We start from the raw sequence: 19,301 nt of genomic DNA, 5'->3' as shown, positions 1-19,301 counted from the left end.
CTCAATGACCTCTGTTCTAAATTTTTGATTCAGGCCATAAAAGACAAACTTGCAACGCTTCTAACTTTTAGTATTGGATTTATGGCGGCTAACAGCAAATATTTAGCTTCATAGTGAAGAACGATAAATAGTGGATAATTATTTTATGCAAAATACAAAGCGATCCCAATATGTGACTCAACGGAGAATGAAGAATTCCCTAGTCAAATACACGGCTCTGTCTTTTATACAGCATTTGCTGTCAAGGTAGTCCGGCATTTTAGAAAACTTAGTATGACATAGGTCCCTGGATGGCACAGGCTGTTTGCCCTCAGCTACTACCCAAAAGGTTGGCGACTCGAACCCATCCAGGGCACCACAGGAGAAAGACGTGGCAATCTGCTCCAGTAAAGATTAAACCAGAAAACAAACAAACAAACCAAGCCCATTGCCGTCAAGTCGATTCCAACTCATAGCCACCCTGTAGGACAGAGGAGAACCACCCCATAGGGTTTCCAAGGATGCAATCTTTACAGAAGCAAGCTGCCACATCTTTGTCCCTCAGAGTGGCTGGTGGATTTGAATTGCTGACCTTTTGCTTAGCAGCTGAGTGCTTTAACCACTGAGCCACCAGGGCTCCTTCCCATAAAGGTTAAACAACAACAAAAACCCAAACCCATTGCCGTCGAGTTGATTCCGACTCATAGCGACCCTAAAGGACAGAGTAGAACTGCTCCAGGGAGCACCTAGTGAATTCAAACGCCAACCTTTTGGTTAGCAGCTGTAGCTCTTAACCACTACGCCACCAGGGTTTCTCCCGTAACCTAGAAATCCCTATGGGGCAGTTCTGCTCTGTCACACGGGGTCACTATGAGTCCAAATTGACTCCACAGCACCTAAAAACAACAATCTTACGGAAGCAGAGCACAGGTCTTTCTTCTTTCAGTTAGTAACAGAGGGCAAACTTAACCAATGTGCCACCACGGCTCCTTTCTGTAAGATTACAGCCAAGAAAACCCTGTGGAACTCTGAAGCACATGGGGTCACCATGAGACAGAATTGACTCACCAGCAACAGGTTTTGTTGTTGTTGTTGTTGTTGTTGTTTGTTTAGTATTACAAAGTAGATAAAACAGAGGATAGATAAAACAGGATATTTTGCTTCTTTACTAACCTTTTACCCCTCAGCTAATCCCCTGTGTGTGATAACCCCCTCACTTCCTTTTGTCAGCCATTCATTATCTAATTCATGTCCTACACAGAGAGATGAGCTAACATGCCTTATCAGATTAGGCCAAAAAAAAAAAAGTCACTATGAGTGATAGCCCAACAGGACAGGATCTTAACAAATCCTTTCTGCCTCCATAACCTTTGGGTTTCTAAATACCTATAAAGCTACTACCCCACAGCCACAGCTCACAAGCTCATCCGTGGCTTTATACTGCTAAAGCAAACAGTCTGGGCAGAAGAATGACAGAATTACGCTGCTTTCTGGTTATCCTCCTCTCGGCATCCTGATAAATGAGTGATTAGCTTCCCTGTTGGGTTTCAGCACAGACTGGGTAGCTTCAGGCTGTCAACACAAGCAGACCCTGATGATATCACACAAATTGCTGCCTCTTCCTCCCCTGGTGCTTTTTCTGCCTCAACCAGCCTCTATAACCAGCATGGAGAACAGTCCTCACAGGCTAGCCAGGGTGTAATTACTGAGGTCATTTTCCTGCCATAGAAAAGCTCATACGAAAAGGAGCAGTTTCTTTGCGCCTCATTTCCCCACCTACAACACAAATTGTTGTTCAGAAAGCTGCTAGGTGAAAAAAACAAAACCAAAAACCTGTAGTTACCAGGAAGCAATGAGTTTTTACCTGCTCTACACAGACTGTGTATTCAAGTAGCTATTTTCATTGAGCTTCTTCTGCAGAAATTAAAAGCATCTATTGCCTTTGGGTGCTTCTGAGTTAACAGTAAAGAGGATCAACCCATCTAGCAATATCAGGAAGAGCTGAAACTCGTGCACGTTTACGAAATGAGAATATAGAGTTAATTTGGAAGAGGCCATAACGCGAGCTACTGGTTAGAGCCTAAAGTGCTATTCCGGAGGCCTTGTCAACTCAGCACAGGAATTACCACTATGAAATGAAAACACAGTAGTACAAATACAAAGGATAGAAACTTTTTACTTTTTATTTCTCTGGTGATTTCAAGACGCATTTAGAAATTATATATTTAAAAATTCATTAAAAATCCTTGCTTGGCACATATAATTATCAGCAGTTACTCAACAGAATATTTTCTTTGGTCTTAAGAAAAAAAAAGAACAATGCAACTTCATAGCAACATTTTAAAGCAGGCATTTCATTTTACATAAAGGCCAGAATTACTTTATTGTGTTATGTTATCTGACATATGCCCCCTGACAACAGAATTTAGCAGTGCTGACCAGGGCCAAATCTTTCAAGAAGATTCGGCAATCCTGATTGAGCAATGCTGTGACATTTTCTGGGCATGGACTTAAGAAACGCTTTGGAGTTTGGCTTTGTTCATTCCCTTGTTTTTCCTTTACAATTTCCAGACCTACCACTAACAACAACTAATTTACCCAAGACATGCTCTGAAATCAAAGTCACTTGACTATTTTGTTTGGCACTTTAAGATATTGGCCAATAACTTGATGCCTTATAGTTATGGCAAAACATTACATAGGCAAAATGGGTGAACTTGCTTTAACTAAAAGATACTGAGATGTCTATCTGTCTATCTCTATCCATCCATCCAACTGCAATAAAAACAAACTCAGCTGTTAGATCTGCAAGTCCTTCTTATCTTTTCTGGACTGATACTGGGGGATTAATCCAGAAAAATCCACATGAGTTTTTGGAAAGACAACATATTTTCACTAAGATAGCTCTCATTTCAGCCAAACCACGTTACCCATACTGGAAGATTGGCTAAATGCTCACCAAATCTTTTAATTCGTTCTTCTAGGCATATTAAACAACAACAAAAACCATTGCTATAGGGTCAATTCCAACTCATAGCAACCATATAAGTCAGAGCAGAAGTGCCCCATTTCCAAGAAGTACCTGGTGGATTCCAACTGCTGACCTTTTGGTTAGCAGATGTAGCTCCTAACCACTATGCCACCAGGGTTTGATTGACTAAATTTCCCAGCCTCTCTTGCAGCTAGAAATGGCTGTAAGATTGAATGGAGGTGGAGGTGACATATACTACTTCTAGGCCTGTCCCATAAAACCTTCCCAGGAGTGATGCTGCATTCTCTTTTTCAATTCAGTAGTCGAGGACCTAGAGGAAGTGGGGGCCACATGACAGAAGAAGCCAGGGTTCCTGAATGGCCATGTAGAAGGCTATTGACCAAAAATCTCAAAGTAGACCTTATGTGAGCAAGAAAGTCTTTGAGATTTGGGGACTGTTTGCTAAAGCAGTTGGACTACCCTCACTAATACACAAATTTTCTCATTTAATCCTTATAATAACTTTATGAGGCAGGATCTATTATCTCCATTTTAAAGACAACTGCCTTGCCCCAAGTGGGTAACTTGACAAGTTGGTTTCGTTACAGTGGCTCAGTGGAAATGTATTGTGGACTTCATCAATCTTCATTCTCCTGTAAACCAAACCATCACCACTGGGTTAATTCCAATTCATGGCGGTCCCATGTGTTGCAGAGTAGAACCGCACTTCACAGGGTTTTCAAGGCTATGACCTTTCAGAAGTAGATCGCCAGGCCTTTCTTCCGAGGCACCTCTGGGTGGGTTTGACCCTCCAACCTTTCAGTTAGGAGCCCAGCCCTTAACTGTTTGTGCCACCCAGGGATGCCACTATTTTCCAGTAGCCACCCAGCAAAAGACCTATGATTTTCAAATTTAGGAGACACAGATGAATTTATTTTTCTTACATATGGATTAGCAGAGTTAATAAATAGAAGATCTGGGATTCAAATCCAGGTCTCCCCAAGTCCCAGGTTTCTTCTCTTGACTACCCTCATAAATTAATGTTTTATAAAAATCTCAAATCTATTTATGCCCACTAGTAATTTGGATCCATCAGTGCACCTAAATAATTAGCAGTAGTTCTAAATTTACTGCCCCTAGGCTTTCTTGCTTAGTTTAAGATGCACTGTTAACAAATCTGATTACTGGTTCCATGCGTGCATATTCACTCAGCTATGGAGGAATGGCCAGGAGGAGGCTCTAACCCTCCACCCCACTGTAAATGTTCAGAATGTATAAACAATGAAAGGAAAAAGAATCAGTTTTAGATTCTTGCTCTAGGCACAGGAAGGCACTATTTCCTTTTAAAGTACAAGCCCACACAAGACAGAAGAGGACAGGGAGGCTAGAAACAACTCTGCCTCTCTCACTTCCGGCGGAACACAATATGCAGGCTTTCTAGTCTTTTCCACAGAATCAAATCCATGGAGCTATCAATAACCATAAATCATCTCTCCTGGAGTTAGGAAATTCAGAGTTATTTTTTTTTTCTGTGTACCGGGGAATGTACATTAATTTCATGCAAATCTACAGACACTCAGACACACACACATAGACCATTGCATTGTCAGGTCTTAGCGGCATAAGAAATGCTGGGGAAAATATGGAAAGAGTGTGTGGGAGGGAAGAAGGAAGCCTGCTTTTCTTAGAGCTGAACAGCTGTGGCTCTCCATTCTCCAGGTGCTGCCCATCTGCTCCTGCAAATTAGCCAGAGCCAGGCGAGGTGGGTAGGTGGGGGACCTCCTGGGAACTCCCCTGGCGATAGTCTCCCTTGGGGTTGGGGCCAATGCAGGACCTCAGAGGCACTGGCCTACTGGAGGCCGCGTTTTCAGCTCAGACCTGAGTTTTGGGGTCACTCAGGGTTGCAATCACTAAAGATCATGTTTCACCTCTCTCCCAGGTGATGGGAAATGCCTCAATGCCAAACAGCGCTTGTTGGGTGGCATTATATCACCTCTCCTGTTCAACCAAATACTTCCTTCAGTTTTATTTTGACTGTGCAGTGTGGTTTTTGTGGTATGTGTTGTTGTTGTTAGGTGCTGTCGAGTTGATTCTGATTCATAGCAACCCCACGTGTGACAGAGGGTTTTCTTGGCTGTAATTTTTATGGGAGCAGATCACCAAGTCTTACTCCTGTGGTGCTACTGGGTGGGTCTGAACCACTGATGTTTTGGTTAGCAGCCGAGTGCTTAGCCATTGTGCCACCAGGGCTCCTTTTGTAATGAGTACTGTCTGTGAAAGGGACTTTGGATGGTGAGTAAAGGGTCCAGGTCTAGATTCCCTGGCCAGGTCAATGATGTGTCATCGCATTTCATTCTTCATGTTTGTAAATGTGAAACAACATATTTTCCCTGTACCCACCTGATGTAAATATAAATGAATGGTTGAATGTGCCAGGGTCCCTTGAAAAATTCTGCACTTGTAGACTGAGGTCTTCTTGGTCAGTTTCCATGAGGAAATCATTCCATCAACTGGAAAAAGATGGACTTGATGAATGGTCACTAAAATTCCTAGAGGATCTTACTGTAAGGACTAGACTATTCTTTCACCCAAAGATTACTGATATAAATGACAGCAGGGGAGAGAAGAAAAGCATGAGATGTTCTGCAAATATTTTGTATCTTGTTCTGTGTCATAAGCATTGCAATATATCATAGACATACACTGAGTGGAAGGCATGACCCAACAGTATATCATGAAATTGCTTCAGTGGGACACAACCAGCATTAGAAAGAGAAAAAGAGAGCCAAGCAATAGAATGGAGTAGAAGAAAAATATCAGAGTGCACTGCACACAGAAAGGAGAGCTATTGTTTTGTGAAAGTAGATTGTGAAGTAAAATGTTATTAGTTTTTTTCTATGGGTCACATCTGAAAAATCTGAAAACCCCTCTATTAGAGAATGTGAGGGTAACGGTGGTTCAGTGGTAGAATTCTTGCCTTCCATGCAAGAGGCTCAGGTTCAATTCCAGCCAACACACCTCATGCATAGCCACCACCTGTCTGTCAGTGGAATCTTGCGTGTTGCTGTGATGCTGAACAGATTTCAGCGGAGCTTCTAGACTAAGACAGACTAGGAAGAAAGGCCTGGCAATCTACTTCTGAAAATCAGCCAATGAAAACCCTATGGACCACAACAGTCCAATCTGTAGTCAATCATGAGGATGGTGCAGGACTGGGCAGTGTTTTGTTCTGTTGCACACGTGGTTGCCATGAGTCGGAGCTGATTCAACGGCAGCTAACAACAACATATTCGAGAATAGAGGAAGGCCCGATACTCAGTGCCAAAACGAGAAAGGAAATTTAAAATTGGCTGTCATCATTGTCAGTCAGGGCCATGGCTGAACTTCTTATCCTGCTCTTTCTAAAGTAGATGGGTGGGTGGTTAGAGCAATGTGGGGTCAGGGAAGAGAAGGCAAATAGCAAGGAGCTTCACATTTTAGTTTGTGGCCCATGGCCAAAAATAACTAAATAAGCCAGTTAATTATTTTAGAGTCTGGCAAGGAGGAAAGAATCAAGGGAACCTGTGTTAGTTTTCTATTGCTGTGTAACAAATTACCATTTAGTGGCTTAAAACAACATCCATTTATTATCCTGAAGTTTTGTAGGTCAGAAGTCTGGGCAAGGTGTAGCTAGGCTCTCTGCTCAGGGCCTCACGAAGCTGAAATCAAGGTGTTGGCCTGGCTGTGTTCTCATTTGGAGCTTGGGGTCCTCTTTTAAGCTCAGGTAGCTGTTGCAGAACTCAGTTCCTTGAGGTTATAGGACGGAGATGCCTGTTTTATTGCTGGCTGTCCGCAGGAGGTCTGTCATGGTTAGTTTTATCTGTCATCTTGGCTATACTACAGTGCCCAGTTGTTTGGTAAAACACAGTCTAATTGTGGTTATAAATTGCATGTGATTAAATCTACTGGACTCAAATAAAGCAGATTACCTTCCATAATACGGATGGCCTTCAATCAACCAGTTAAGAGCAAAAAAGGGAGTTTTTCAAGGCTACATTCTACCTCTAAACCATAAATAGACATTTTGCCAGAGCATACTCATTCTTCACTCTCCTTGTCACCTGACCTACGGATCTTGGGACACAAGCCTGCAGGAGTCTGCAGCATGTTGCCTGACCTATGGATTAAGGACTTGCCAGCCCCGCAAAATTGTGTGAGCCAATTCCTTAAAGTAAATCTCTCTCTCTCTTTATACATATATATTTCACTGGTTCTGTTTCTCTAGAGAACCCTGAGTAAGCCAGGGTCACTCTTGGCTTCTAGCAGCTGTCCTGGGGGCCTAGTTATGTGGCCCTCTTACAACATGGCAGCTCACTTCTTCAAGGCCAGCAGGAGACACTCTCTTCTCTGCTATGACTCAGTCTTATTTAATATTACATGATCACGGGAGGGGCCATCCATCACCTTACTCATATAACCTAATCAAAGCAGTGACTATTCGATCAGACTCACAGGTCCCACCCACACTTGAAGGGACAGAATTATACATGGTAGGTACATTCCCCAAAACCCCTTTAGGAGGTGGTATTCTTGGGAGCCATCCTACAATGCCTCCTACCACAGAATCCCTCCAATAGTTGGAATGTACCTAAAGTAAATGAACATAAAGCATTCAGAACAACTTACAGGAAGCATGCCAAGTCAACATTATCCCCACTGATGCACCATCTTTCTACAGGACGTGAATAGATGTCCCTGTACAAAAAGGCTCCATGGTTAAATATTGTTGCCGTTGTTGTTAGGTGCTATCAAGTCGCTTCATACGCATAGTGACCCTATGCACAACAGAACAAAACACTGCCTGGTCCTGCACCATCCTCACAATAGTTGTTATGCTTCAGCCCATTGTTGTAGCCACTGTGTCAATCCACCTCTTTGAGGGCCTTCCTCTTTCCTGCTGACCCTGTACTTTACCAAGCACGATGTCCTTCTCCAGGGACTAATCCCTCCTGACAACACGTCCAAAGTGTGTAAGACACAGTCTCACCATCCTTGCTTCTAAGAAGCATTCTGGTTGTACTCCTTTCCAAGGCAGATTTGTTCTTTTGGCAGTCCATGGTATATTCAATACTCTTCGTCAACAGCACAATGCAAAGGCGTCAATTCTTCTTCAGTCTTCCTTATTCATTGTCCAGCTTTCACATGCATGTGAGGCGACTGAAAATACCATGGCTTGGGTGAGGCGCATCTTTAGTCTTCAAGGTGACATCTTTGCTCTTCAACACTTTAAAGAGGTCCTTTGCAGCAGATTTGCCCAATGCAATGCATCATTTGATTGCTTGACTGCTGCTTCCATGGGTCTTGATTGTGGATCCAAGTAAAATGAAATCCTTGACAACTTCAGTCTTTTCTCCGTTTATCATGACGTTGCTCATTGGTCCAGTTGTGAGGATTTTTGTTTTCTTTATGTTGAAGTGTAATCCATACTGAAGGATTTTCATTAGTAAATGCTTCAAATCCTCTTCACTTTCAGCAAGCAAGGTTGTGTCATCTGCATAACGCAGGTTGTTAATGAGTCTTCCTCTAATCCTGATGCCCCATTCTTCTTCATATAGTCCAGTTTCTTGGATTATTTGCTCAGCATACAGATTGAATAGGTATGGTGAAAGAATACAACTCTGACGCATACCTTTCCTGGCTTTAAACCACTCAGTATCCCCTTCTTGTTCTGTCCTAACAACTGCCTCTTGATCTATGTAAAGGTTCCTCATGAGCACAATTAAGTGTTCTGGAATCCCCATTCTTCACAATGTTAACCATAATTTGTGTTCTGATCCACACAGACGAATGCCTTTGCATAGTCAATAAAACACAGGTAAACATCCTTCTGGTATTCTCTGCTTTCAGCCAGGATCCATCTGACATCAGCAATAATATCCCTGGTTCCATGTCCTCTTCTGAATCCAGCCTTAATTTCTGTCAGTTCCCTGTCGATATACTGCTACAGCCGCTTTTCAATGATCTTCAGCAAAATTTTACTTGCATGTGATATAAATGGTATTGTTCGATGATTTCTGCATTTGGTTGGATCACCTTTCTTGGGAATAGGCATAAATATGGATCTCTTCCATGAGTCGGCCAGGAAGCTGTCTTCCATATTTCTTGGCATAGATGAGTAAGCACTTCCAACACTTCATCCGTTTGTTGAAACATCTCAATTGATATTCCGTCAGTTCCTGGAGCCTTGTTTTTCACCAATGCCTTCAGAGCTGCTTGGACTTCTTCCTTCAGTACCATCAGTTCCTGATCATATGCTACCTCTTGAAATGGTTGAACGTTGGCTAATTCTTTTCGGTATAATGACTCTTTGTATTCTTTCCATCTTCTTTTGATACTTCTTGCATAGTTTAGTATTTTCCCCATAGAATCCTTCACTCTTGCAACTCGAGGCTTGAATTTTTTCTTCAGTTCTTTCAGCTTGAGAAACACTGAGAGTGTTCTTCCTTTTTGGTTTTCTATCTCCAGCTGTTAACACATGTCATTATAATACTTTGTCTTCTCAAGCCACTCTTTGAAATCTTCTGTTCAGTTCTTTTACTTCATTATTTTTTCCTTTTGCTTTAGCTGCTCAATGTTCGACAGCAAGTTTCAGAGTCTCTTCTGACATCCATCTTGGTCTTTTCTTTCTTTCCTGTCTTTTCAATGACCTCTTGCTTTCTTCACGTACGATGTCCTCAATGTCATTCTACAACTTGTCTGGTCTTCAGTCATTAGTGTTCAACGTGTGAAATCTACTCTTGAGATGATCTCTAAATTCAGGTGGGATATACTCAAGGTTGTATTCTGGGCTCTCAATCGGAACCTGGAATGTATGAAGTATGAATCTAGGAAAATTGGAAATCATCAAAAATAAAATGGAATGCATAAACATTGATAGCCTAGGCATTAGTGAACTGAAATGGACTGGTATTGGCCATTTTGAAGCAGACAATCATATAGTCTACTATTCCAGGAATGACAGCTTAAAGAGGAATGGTTTTGTGTTCATCTCTAAAAAGAACATTTCAAGATCCATCCTGAAGCACAATGCTGTCAGTGATAGGATAATATCCAAATGCCTACAAGGAAGACCAGTTAATACGACTATTATTCAAACTTATGCACCAACCACTAAGGCCAAAGATGAAGAAATTGAAGATTTTTATCAGCTCCTGCAGTCTGAAATTGATCAAAATGTAATCAGGATGCATTGATAATTACTGGTGACTGGAATGACAAAGTTGGAAACAAAGAAGAAGGACCGGTAGTTGGAAAACATGGCCTTGGTGATAGAAATAACACCGGAGATCGAACAATAGAATTTTGCAAGATTGATGACTTCTTCATTGCAAATACGTTTTTTCACCAACATAAACGGTGACTCTACACATGGACCTCACCAGATGGAACACAGAGGAATCAAATCGACTACATCTGTGGAAAGAGATGATGGAAAAGCTCAATATCATCAGTCAGAACAAGGCCAGGGGCGGACTGTGGAATAGACCATCAATTGCTCATATGCAAGTTCAAGCTGAAACTGAAGAAAATCAGAGCATGATTAAATAAGTTGAGGAAAATGTGGGTTTAACAAAATTTAACATGTTTCTTTACTGAATAGAGTATGGATTTTTCTCAAACACATTTAACTCAGAAAAGTTTTTTTTTCACTTTGTGCTAAATAAGTCTATCGTTTTATTAATATCACTGCAATATAAATATTACATCAAAAGCAGTTGTTTTATTATTGCTTTTCTATTGTCATTTTACTTCCTTTATGATGCTTTTCCTGATCACCTTTGTCTACAAGTTTTGTTGTTATTGCTAGGTGCCGTTGAGTAGATTTTGACTCATAGCAACCCACGTGACATAGTAGGCCTGTCCCTAAGGTTTTTTAGGCTTTAATCTTTACCAGAGCAGATCGCCAGACATTTCTTCCACTAAGCCAAGGGGTGGATTTGAACTGCCCACCTTTCAGTTAGCAGCCAAGCACTTAACTGTTGCCCCACCTACCGCCCCTGAATTTCTGTAGCATTAATGGTCTACCTTACTTGATTGGTAGTTTGCTTATCGTTGATAAATATAAACTATTGCTAGTTTTATGTAGTCGCCCCCTGCTAAATATAATCTCTCTGAAAGCTGGCACTCTGGCTTAAAGCAACAGCGTAGAGCCCTGGAAACAGCTGAGGCAGTGAGGGTAGACGTTGGCTGGGAGGTCTGGGAACCAGAGTTACCTGGAGGACAATTCACTAGCTGTGGGACCAATGAGTAAACCATTTACCCTCTCTCTGAACCTCTCTTGGCTCACCCTTAAATTGAGCATGCTGCGAGAGATGATTTTGGAGGTCTCTTCCACACCTCCAGTTGCTGTTGCCTCCAACTCACAGTGACCCCATGCGTGTCAGAGTAGAACTGTGCTCCATAGCATTTCCAATGGCTGGTTTTGGGGAAGCAGATCGCCAGGACTTTCTTCCAAAGCGCCTCTGGGTGGATTTGAGCTGCTAACCTTTTGGTTACCAGCGGAGACCATTACCGTTTGCACCACCCAAGGACTCCTTTCCACACCTAATATTCCGTGTATGCCTGCCCTCAAGCCTTACCCCATCTCACAGGAGTTTTGTAGAGTGCCTTGCCCACAGCAAGCACTTAATAAATATCTGCTGGCTGACCAACTGGGAGCTTGCAGCTTCATGGGTTCCTAAATCTTATCAGTATTCTTCTTTTGTGTTGTAGGAGGTTGCTAACTTGTAGCTGGCCAAGACGCTCACCCTTAAACTTGAACATCTAGTTTATACAACCCTCAGGCCACAACTGACCACAAATGCTGGTTTAGGCCTCTCTTATGCTTCCTCGTGGCCTTATGGTGGCATAGTGGTTAAGTGCTACCGCTGGTAACCAAGACATTGGCATTTTGAATCCACGAGGCACTCCTTGGAAACTCTAGGGGACAGTTCTACTCTGTCCTATAGGGTTGCTATGAGTTGGAATTAACTCGATGGCAATGGGTCTTTTGGGTTTTATGCTTCGGCAGCGTAAGTAGTCACCTGCATTCCCCAGTGAAAACAACAAGTGGTAACCTGCATTAGAGGGATCAAAAGCACCATCTGGAAGGTTCTCCTGCCCTAAAATATCTTCCCATCCCACTGTCTGAAACTCCTATTCAAGTTTCATTCCCTATCTTGTTTCCCAAAGCCCTTATCACAACTTTAAGTAAATAATTATATGAGTAATTATTGAATAACTCACCCACTAGAGAGCAAGTGGACTTGCAACAGGCATCTAGTAAGAATTAAGAAGGTTCCTGGTGGTGCAACCAGTTTGCACTGGACTACTACCTGAAAAACTGGAGGTTCAAATCCACCCAGCAGCACTGCAGAAGCAAGGCCCAGCAATCTACTTCCAAAAGAATACAGCCATTGAGCACCCTATGTGCAGTTTTACTCTGAAGCATGTGGAATCACTGTGAGTTAGAATTGACTCAACGGCAATGGGTTAGGGGTGGATTAGAAATAAACTTTTGTTATTATAAGCTGTGGAGCCCTGGTTGTGCAGTGGTTAAGAGCTCAGGCTGCTAACCAAAAGGTCAGCAGTTCGAATCCACCAGCCATTCCTTGGAAACCCTATGGGGCAGTTTTACTCTGTTCTATAGGGTCGCTATGAGTCAGAATTTACTCACGGGCAATGGTTTTTTTGTTTGTTTGTTTGTTTTGTTATAAGATACTAAGATATTGGAGATATTTATCACTGCAGCATAACATACCCTATATTGGCTGATACAGAAATGTCGGGGAAAAGAATGAGTTCGATATTTGTCTATTAAGCCTGTTGCACTGGTGGGGATTTTAGGTGGCAACACCTGAAGTTTTGTTGCTTAAACTGTAGCAACAGATCAGCTACATCAACACCACCTGGCAGCTTGAGGGAACTACAGAATCTCAGGTCCCATCCCTACTGAGGACCTACTGAGCCAGACTTTTCATTTTAACAAGATCCCCAGGTGATTCAAATGAAGATTAAAGTTGAGAAGCAGTGGTCTAGCCAAAAACCAAACCCACTGCCATCCTGTCAATTCTGACTCATAGTGACCCTGTAGAACTGCCCCATAGGGTTTCCAAGGCCGTAATCTTTTTTTTTTTTTTAATTGTGCTTTAGGTGAAGGTTTATAGAGCAAATTAGTTTCCCATTAAACAATTAATGCACATATTGTTTTGTGACATTGGTTGCCAACCCCACGATGTGTCAACACTCTCACCTTCTTGACCTTGGTTCCCCATTTCCTTTTGTCCAACTTTCCTGTCCCCTCCTGCCTTCTTGTTCCTGTCCCTGGGCTGGGGTCCCCATTTAGTCTCATATACGTGGCTGAGCTATGTGTATTATTGTTTGTTTTATGTCTAATCTTTGATAACATTGCAAAGAATGGGAATTTTAGAACATTTAATTGTGCTAATGACGAACCTACACTTAGACCGAGAGGCAGTTGTTTGAACAGAACAAGGCGATGCTGCATGGTTCAGAGGCAGAAAAGGTGTGCATCAGGGTTATATCCTTTCATTGTACTTATTCAATCTGTATGCTGAGAAAATAATCTGAGAAGCTGGATTATTTGATATATGAAGAAGAATGGGGCATCAGGATTGGAGAAAGACTCATTAACAACTTGCGTTATGCAGACGACACAACTTTGCTTGCTGAAAGTGAAGAGGACTTGAAGCACTTAGTGATGAAAGATCAAAGACCACAGTCTTCAGTATGCATTATACCTCAATATAAAGAAAAGAAAAATCTTCACAACTGGGCCAGTAAGCAACATCCTGATAAATGGAGAAAAGATTGAAATTGTCCAGGATTTCACTTTACTTGGACCCACAATCAACGCCCATGAAAGCATCAGTGAAGTAATCAAATGATGCATCGCATTGGGCAAATCTGCTGCAAAAGACCTCTTTAAAGCGTTGAAAAGCAAAGATGTCAGTTTAAAAACTAAGGAGGGCCTGACCCAAGCCATGGTATTTTCAATCACCTCACATGCATGCAATGAATAAGGAAGGCTGAAGAACTGACACCTTTCAATTATGGTGTTGGTGAAGAATATTGAATATACCATGGACAGACAGAAGAACGAACAAATCTGTCTTGGAAAAAGTACAGTCAGAATGCTCATTAGAAGTGAGGATGGCGAAACTTTGTCTCACATATTTTGATGTTATCAGGAGGGACTAGTCCCTAGAGAAGAACATTATGCTTGGTAAAGCAGAGGGTTAGCGAAAAAGAGGAAGGCCCTCTACAAAATGGATTGACACAGTGGCTGCAACAATGGGCTCAAGCATAATGATTGTGAGGATGGCACAGGATTGGGCAGTATTCTGTTCTGTTGTACATAGGGTCACTATGTGTTGGAACTGACTTGACAGCACCTAACAACAACAACAATCCTTGACTGAAGGGTGAACCTCAGAAGTGACTATTGAGATAAGAGGGTGTTTTGGGGCCATACTCTTGGGGTTTCTCTGGTCTCTGTCAGACCAGTAAGTCTAGTCTTTTTTTGTTAGTTAGAATTTTGTTGTACATTTTTCTCCAGCTCCATCCAGGACCTTATTCCGATCTCTGTCAGAACAGTCAGTGGTGGGAGCCAGGCACCATCTAGTTGTGCTTGACTCAGTCTGGTGGGGGCTGTGGTAGTTGTGGCCCATTAGTTCTTTGGACTAATCTTTCCTTTGTGTGGGGGCACGGGAGACCCTTGGTGACATAGATTGGCATTATAGCCACAGTGATGGACTTGGACACGGCAGTGATTGTGAGGAGGGCACAGGATTGGGCAGTGTTTCATTCTGTTGTACATAAGGCTGCCATGCATCAGAGTTGACCAGAGGCAGCAATCTATCTATCTGTCTGTATGCCATCTATCACCTATATGTTATCTATCACCTATCTATATATCTATCATCAATCTATCATCCACCTATCTACCAATCATCTATCTATCTGTCTATCTATATCTTTCTTTTGGAATAGGAGCTGAATGAAATTTGTATGTAGAATTTATAGTGAGAAGTTCTGATGATCATAGCAGTGAACAATTTTGGACAACAAAATCACACAAAATGTGACCTAAAAACTAGTAGTAAACACTTCCTTGATTATAAAAAGCTTGTGAGGCAAATAAAAAGAATAGAATACAGATGATATGAATAAGTTAACCATTTAAACTGGTGATATCAATTGCCACAGTATGCATCTGGCCATAACGACATAGTAGTAGGAGGAAGGCATTATTGCTCCCCCCCCATTGGCATGTATTTTTTAAAACACCTATTAAGATTATGAAGACAGAAGAAATGTTCCATGTCACGATCTGAACTGGAGATGGGACCTACATGTACTATAAGTCTCAATTTTGGAGATGCCTCTTACAGTATATTTCTTACCTCTTGGGGTTGTTGGTACTGAGAGGCCATCAGAAGGAAAGCCCGCTGTGCCTGGAAGGCGCTGTGCACCATTTCTGCCTGGGAACAAAGAACAAGTGGACAGTTAAATGTTTGAGCTCCTAAACAAAAAGCTACCTACCATATGATCCAGCAATTCCACTCTAGGTGTATAACCAGCAGGAATGAAAACATGTGTTCATGCAAAAACTTGCACATGATCATTTACAGCAGCTTCACTCACACTAGCCAAAGGTGGGAACAACCTAAATGCCCATCAATGGATGAATGGATAAACAAAATCTAGTATACTCATCCAACGGAATATTATTCAGTCGTAAAGAGAAATGAAGTTCTGATACACGCTGTGGCATGGATGAACCTTGAAAATATGCTAAGTGAAAGAAGCCACTCAAAAAAGACTACATCTTATATGATTCCATTTATACAAAATGTCCAGAGTAGGCAAATACATAGAGACAGAAAGTAGATTAGTAGTTGCCAGGGATTGGGGGGTAAAGGGAGGCAGAGGGAAATAAGGAGTGATTGCTAATGGGTATGAAATTTCTTTCTGGAGAGATGAAAATATTCTGGAATTAGATAGTGGGGATGGTTGCACAACCATTGGATTGTGCACTTTAAAACAGTGAATGTTGTGGTGTGTGAATTGAGAAGCTGTTAAAAAAAGTCTGAGCCCCAAAGTGCAACTGTTTTCAAAGTGTCTCTCCTATCCTCTTTCATTGTGAGCCCAAATCTGCTCTATACCTTCTGAGTGGGAAAAAGATTGTCCCTTAAGCCATTCGGGTGAAGATGCTCACCTACAGCCAGCAGCTTCTACGACTGCTCTTTGAGATGGGTCTGGAGGAGATTTCAGTGCTATTGGGTAGCCCTGGTAGAAGGGACCCCACTGGGACACATCCCCCTAAAAAGAAGTTGTGCAGGTGGGAATGCCCTCAAGGAGGGGAGTTATACTCCTGGTCCTCACCTTCTACAAGTCTTAACTAATTAATTCTTTAAATTAAAAAATTATAAAAAAGTACCAAGAACAACATAATAATTTCCAATATTTTTGTCTTTATTCAAATATTTTCATTCAAAGATTGACAGTATTTTCTAGTTTTTTTTAAAAATCACAGTTGTTTTTATAAAATAAAACATATTGATTTTAAATGATTTTTTTTTAAATGCAGAGTTACAAAGATTAAAGTTAAAAAGTGCCTCACAACCTAGAAACACTCATTACCAACGTTAGATGAATATCACTAGAGCCACCTACTAAGATATACACACGAGAGACATTTATAAAATGAGATCATACCCTAGCTGTTATTTCTTAAAATAAAAAGTATACGTTTTAACAGTGATTAAACAGTACAGATAAAATAAAAAGAGCTGTTAAAGTTCAGATAAAAGTTTCCAAACTATAATCATTACTATTTCCTAAGTGATCATTCTAAGGTAAAAAAAAAAAAAAAATCATAAAATATTAAGAGGTTGGAATAATTACGTGCTTGCACTTTAAACTTCATGTTACAATTTTAGTTGATATTGATTTACTCCTGCTGGGAAAGATGAAGACATATGTAGTCTCCCACTTTTTTCCACCCCTGGCCCTCTATCTTCCATATTCTTTGGTTAAATAATTATTTTTATTTTGCCCAATTGAGAGCATTCGTATTGTCTCTGTAACATTAGTCTCCATTGTTGTTTAGTATCATTTCTACATAATGCAAGTTTATTGGTTCCCACACCAAATTTTACCACGGCTGAGTTATTCCTGAGTTATTTCCACCTCTTTACTATTGACGAGACCCTCAAAATCAAGAATTCTCTTTAAAACGATCTCATAGTTGCTTTAGTTCTCTCAAGTTTAAGCATGTCTCCTTGCTGTCTTTATATTTTAACAACATCTTGACTGAATATGGTATCCTGGGGTGACTTTCTTTCTCTGTATCCAGGCAGCATGGCACTAAATGCTTCAATGGGGAGGACTGAAGCCAGTTCAATTTTTTTTTTTTTCCTTCCTTGTAGGAGACAAGCATTTTCTGGCTTGACATCTGAAGAATTATTTCTTTATCTCTGAGATGTGATAGCTTAACTAAGATATGTCTGAGTTTTAAACATTCTATATTTCCTGGAACAGATTTGGTCCTTTTTTTTCATTTCTGGGAAATTTTCTTTTCTGTTCAATTTGTTAGATTTTCTACTCAGAGACTCCAACTATTACCCTCAGATTGTATAATATTTTCATGTCTTCATATCTTTTAGATTCTCTGGGATTGTCTTTAAATCCCTTCTCTTTCCTCTATCTTCACTGTGATTACATGAGTTATCTATTGTTAAAAAAACAAACCAAACCCATTGCCGTCCAGTCGATTCTGACTCCTAGTGACCCTTTAGGACAGAGTAGAACTGCTCCACAGGGTTTTCAAGGAGCGGCTGGTGGAATCAAACTGCCCACGTTTTGGTTAGCAGCCTGAGCTCTTAAGCACTGCGCCACCAGGGCTCCAATCTATTGTTAGGAAAACAATTTTCAAGTGTCTCTTTTATATTTTAGCATTTCTATTTATATCTCATTTCCACAATAATATTGTTTTATTCCTTAATTTGTTTTGTTAGACTTGCAGTTTCCCTTTTCATCTCATTCTTATTGTTTTATCACCTTGTCTTTAGGCTATTTAAAAGGTATGTTAATACCCTTGTTAAGTTATGAGAATATAAGTTATACTCTTGTTACGCCACTTTGAAGAATCTGTTTCTGTCCCTTGAGTTTCATTTTCTTCGAGGGGGAGCCCATGCCTGCTCTTTGCATGCTGTGTTCCTTCTGACACACACTATTTGTAACTGCCATGCCGGTTTTTTTCATCTTGTTCCTGCTCGAGCAGCTCTGTGCAAATATTCTAATTGCTCTGATAAAGTGTGGGTGAGTCTCTTGCCACCATATTGGAGACCAGTTAATTTTCCCTTTCAAGCAACAGTTTGAGAGCTAAATGCTTTGTGTTTTGTCAGCTCTTCTGGGGCCTGATGGAATAGGGAACAGGGAAAGGGAGAGGTCAGCTGGGGTGGTGTCCAGTCTTTATCTGAGTACCTGAGTGTTGCTCATTCTTCTGGGAATCTGTTAAATAGCCTATCTCAGGATTCACTCCACCTGCTCCTGACACCTGCCATTCTGATGGGATGGTGCCCACAAACTTTAGGGCATTTCCCTACTTCAGAACCTAATCCTGAAGCCTTTACATCTACAGAGGGAGGCAGCTCCATGGTCTCCTTTTCCTTTTTTATATTTTCCTCTCCTGATTTCATTTCCTCTAAGATATGTCTTCAAGGGGGAGGGGAAACGGGCAGAGTTAGGAACCAAAAGCTGCCCAGCCATCAGTTAATGAGATGTATTGTTTTAGGTTATGGGTTTTTGGTTTGGTTACTATCACTGAATTTTATTTATTTATTTGGACTCATTTTGGGGAAGGGAAAAATTCTATAATTCACTTTAATTTTGCCATCTTAACAAGAAAGCCCTATATCCCCTTTTATAGGGCTTCCTCACATACGTTTATATTCTTTTGAGCTTACTGATTTCATCCTTAATCTCCTCCTTGTTAACTTCACATCTGTTTGGGGCAGTTTCCATCTCTCTGCCATCTTGGAGGTGACTTACTCTGGATAGATAGAGAAGAACCACCTTAATACGTTTTCAAAAACAGGTATCTAGAGTATCAATAACAAGATTGGGTTGATTTCATCCCGTTGTCAATATCAGGCCATTCTCTGGGCTGAAAGGGTAAAAGTGTTAACTAATTGGGGAATGAATCTTTATTTAACACATTCATCATTCTACTTCATTATCATTGTTCATTATCTGATAAGTTTTCCAAAATATTTACTGAAATAAGCAACTTCATTTTGTTTCTGAC

The 19,301-nt window shown here is 41.0% G+C and overlaps 1 protein-coding gene across 2 annotated transcripts in view; it reads right to left on the bottom strand.

Moving 5' to 3' along the window:
• CAP2 (cyclase associated actin cytoskeleton regulatory protein 2) overlaps positions 1-19,301 on the bottom strand; it is a 209,240-nt gene that overhangs the window by 92,289 nt on the left and 97,650 nt on the right. For both annotated transcript variants that reach the window (XM_010596195.3, XM_003416458.4), the window contains one exon: positions 15,394-15,471. In XM_010596195.3, coding sequence (XP_010594497.2) covers positions 15,394-15,471 — 78 coding nt within the window. The remainder of the gene's footprint in view (positions 1-15,393; positions 15,472-19,301) is intronic.

Source organism: Loxodonta africana, chromosome 1 (genome assembly GCF_030014295.1).
Source record: "Loxodonta africana isolate mLoxAfr1 chromosome 1, mLoxAfr1.hap2, whole genome shotgun sequence".
NCBI lineage: Eukaryota > Metazoa > Chordata > Mammalia > Proboscidea > Elephantidae > Loxodonta > Loxodonta africana.
This window is presented reverse-complemented; position numbering and strand designations above follow the sequence as displayed.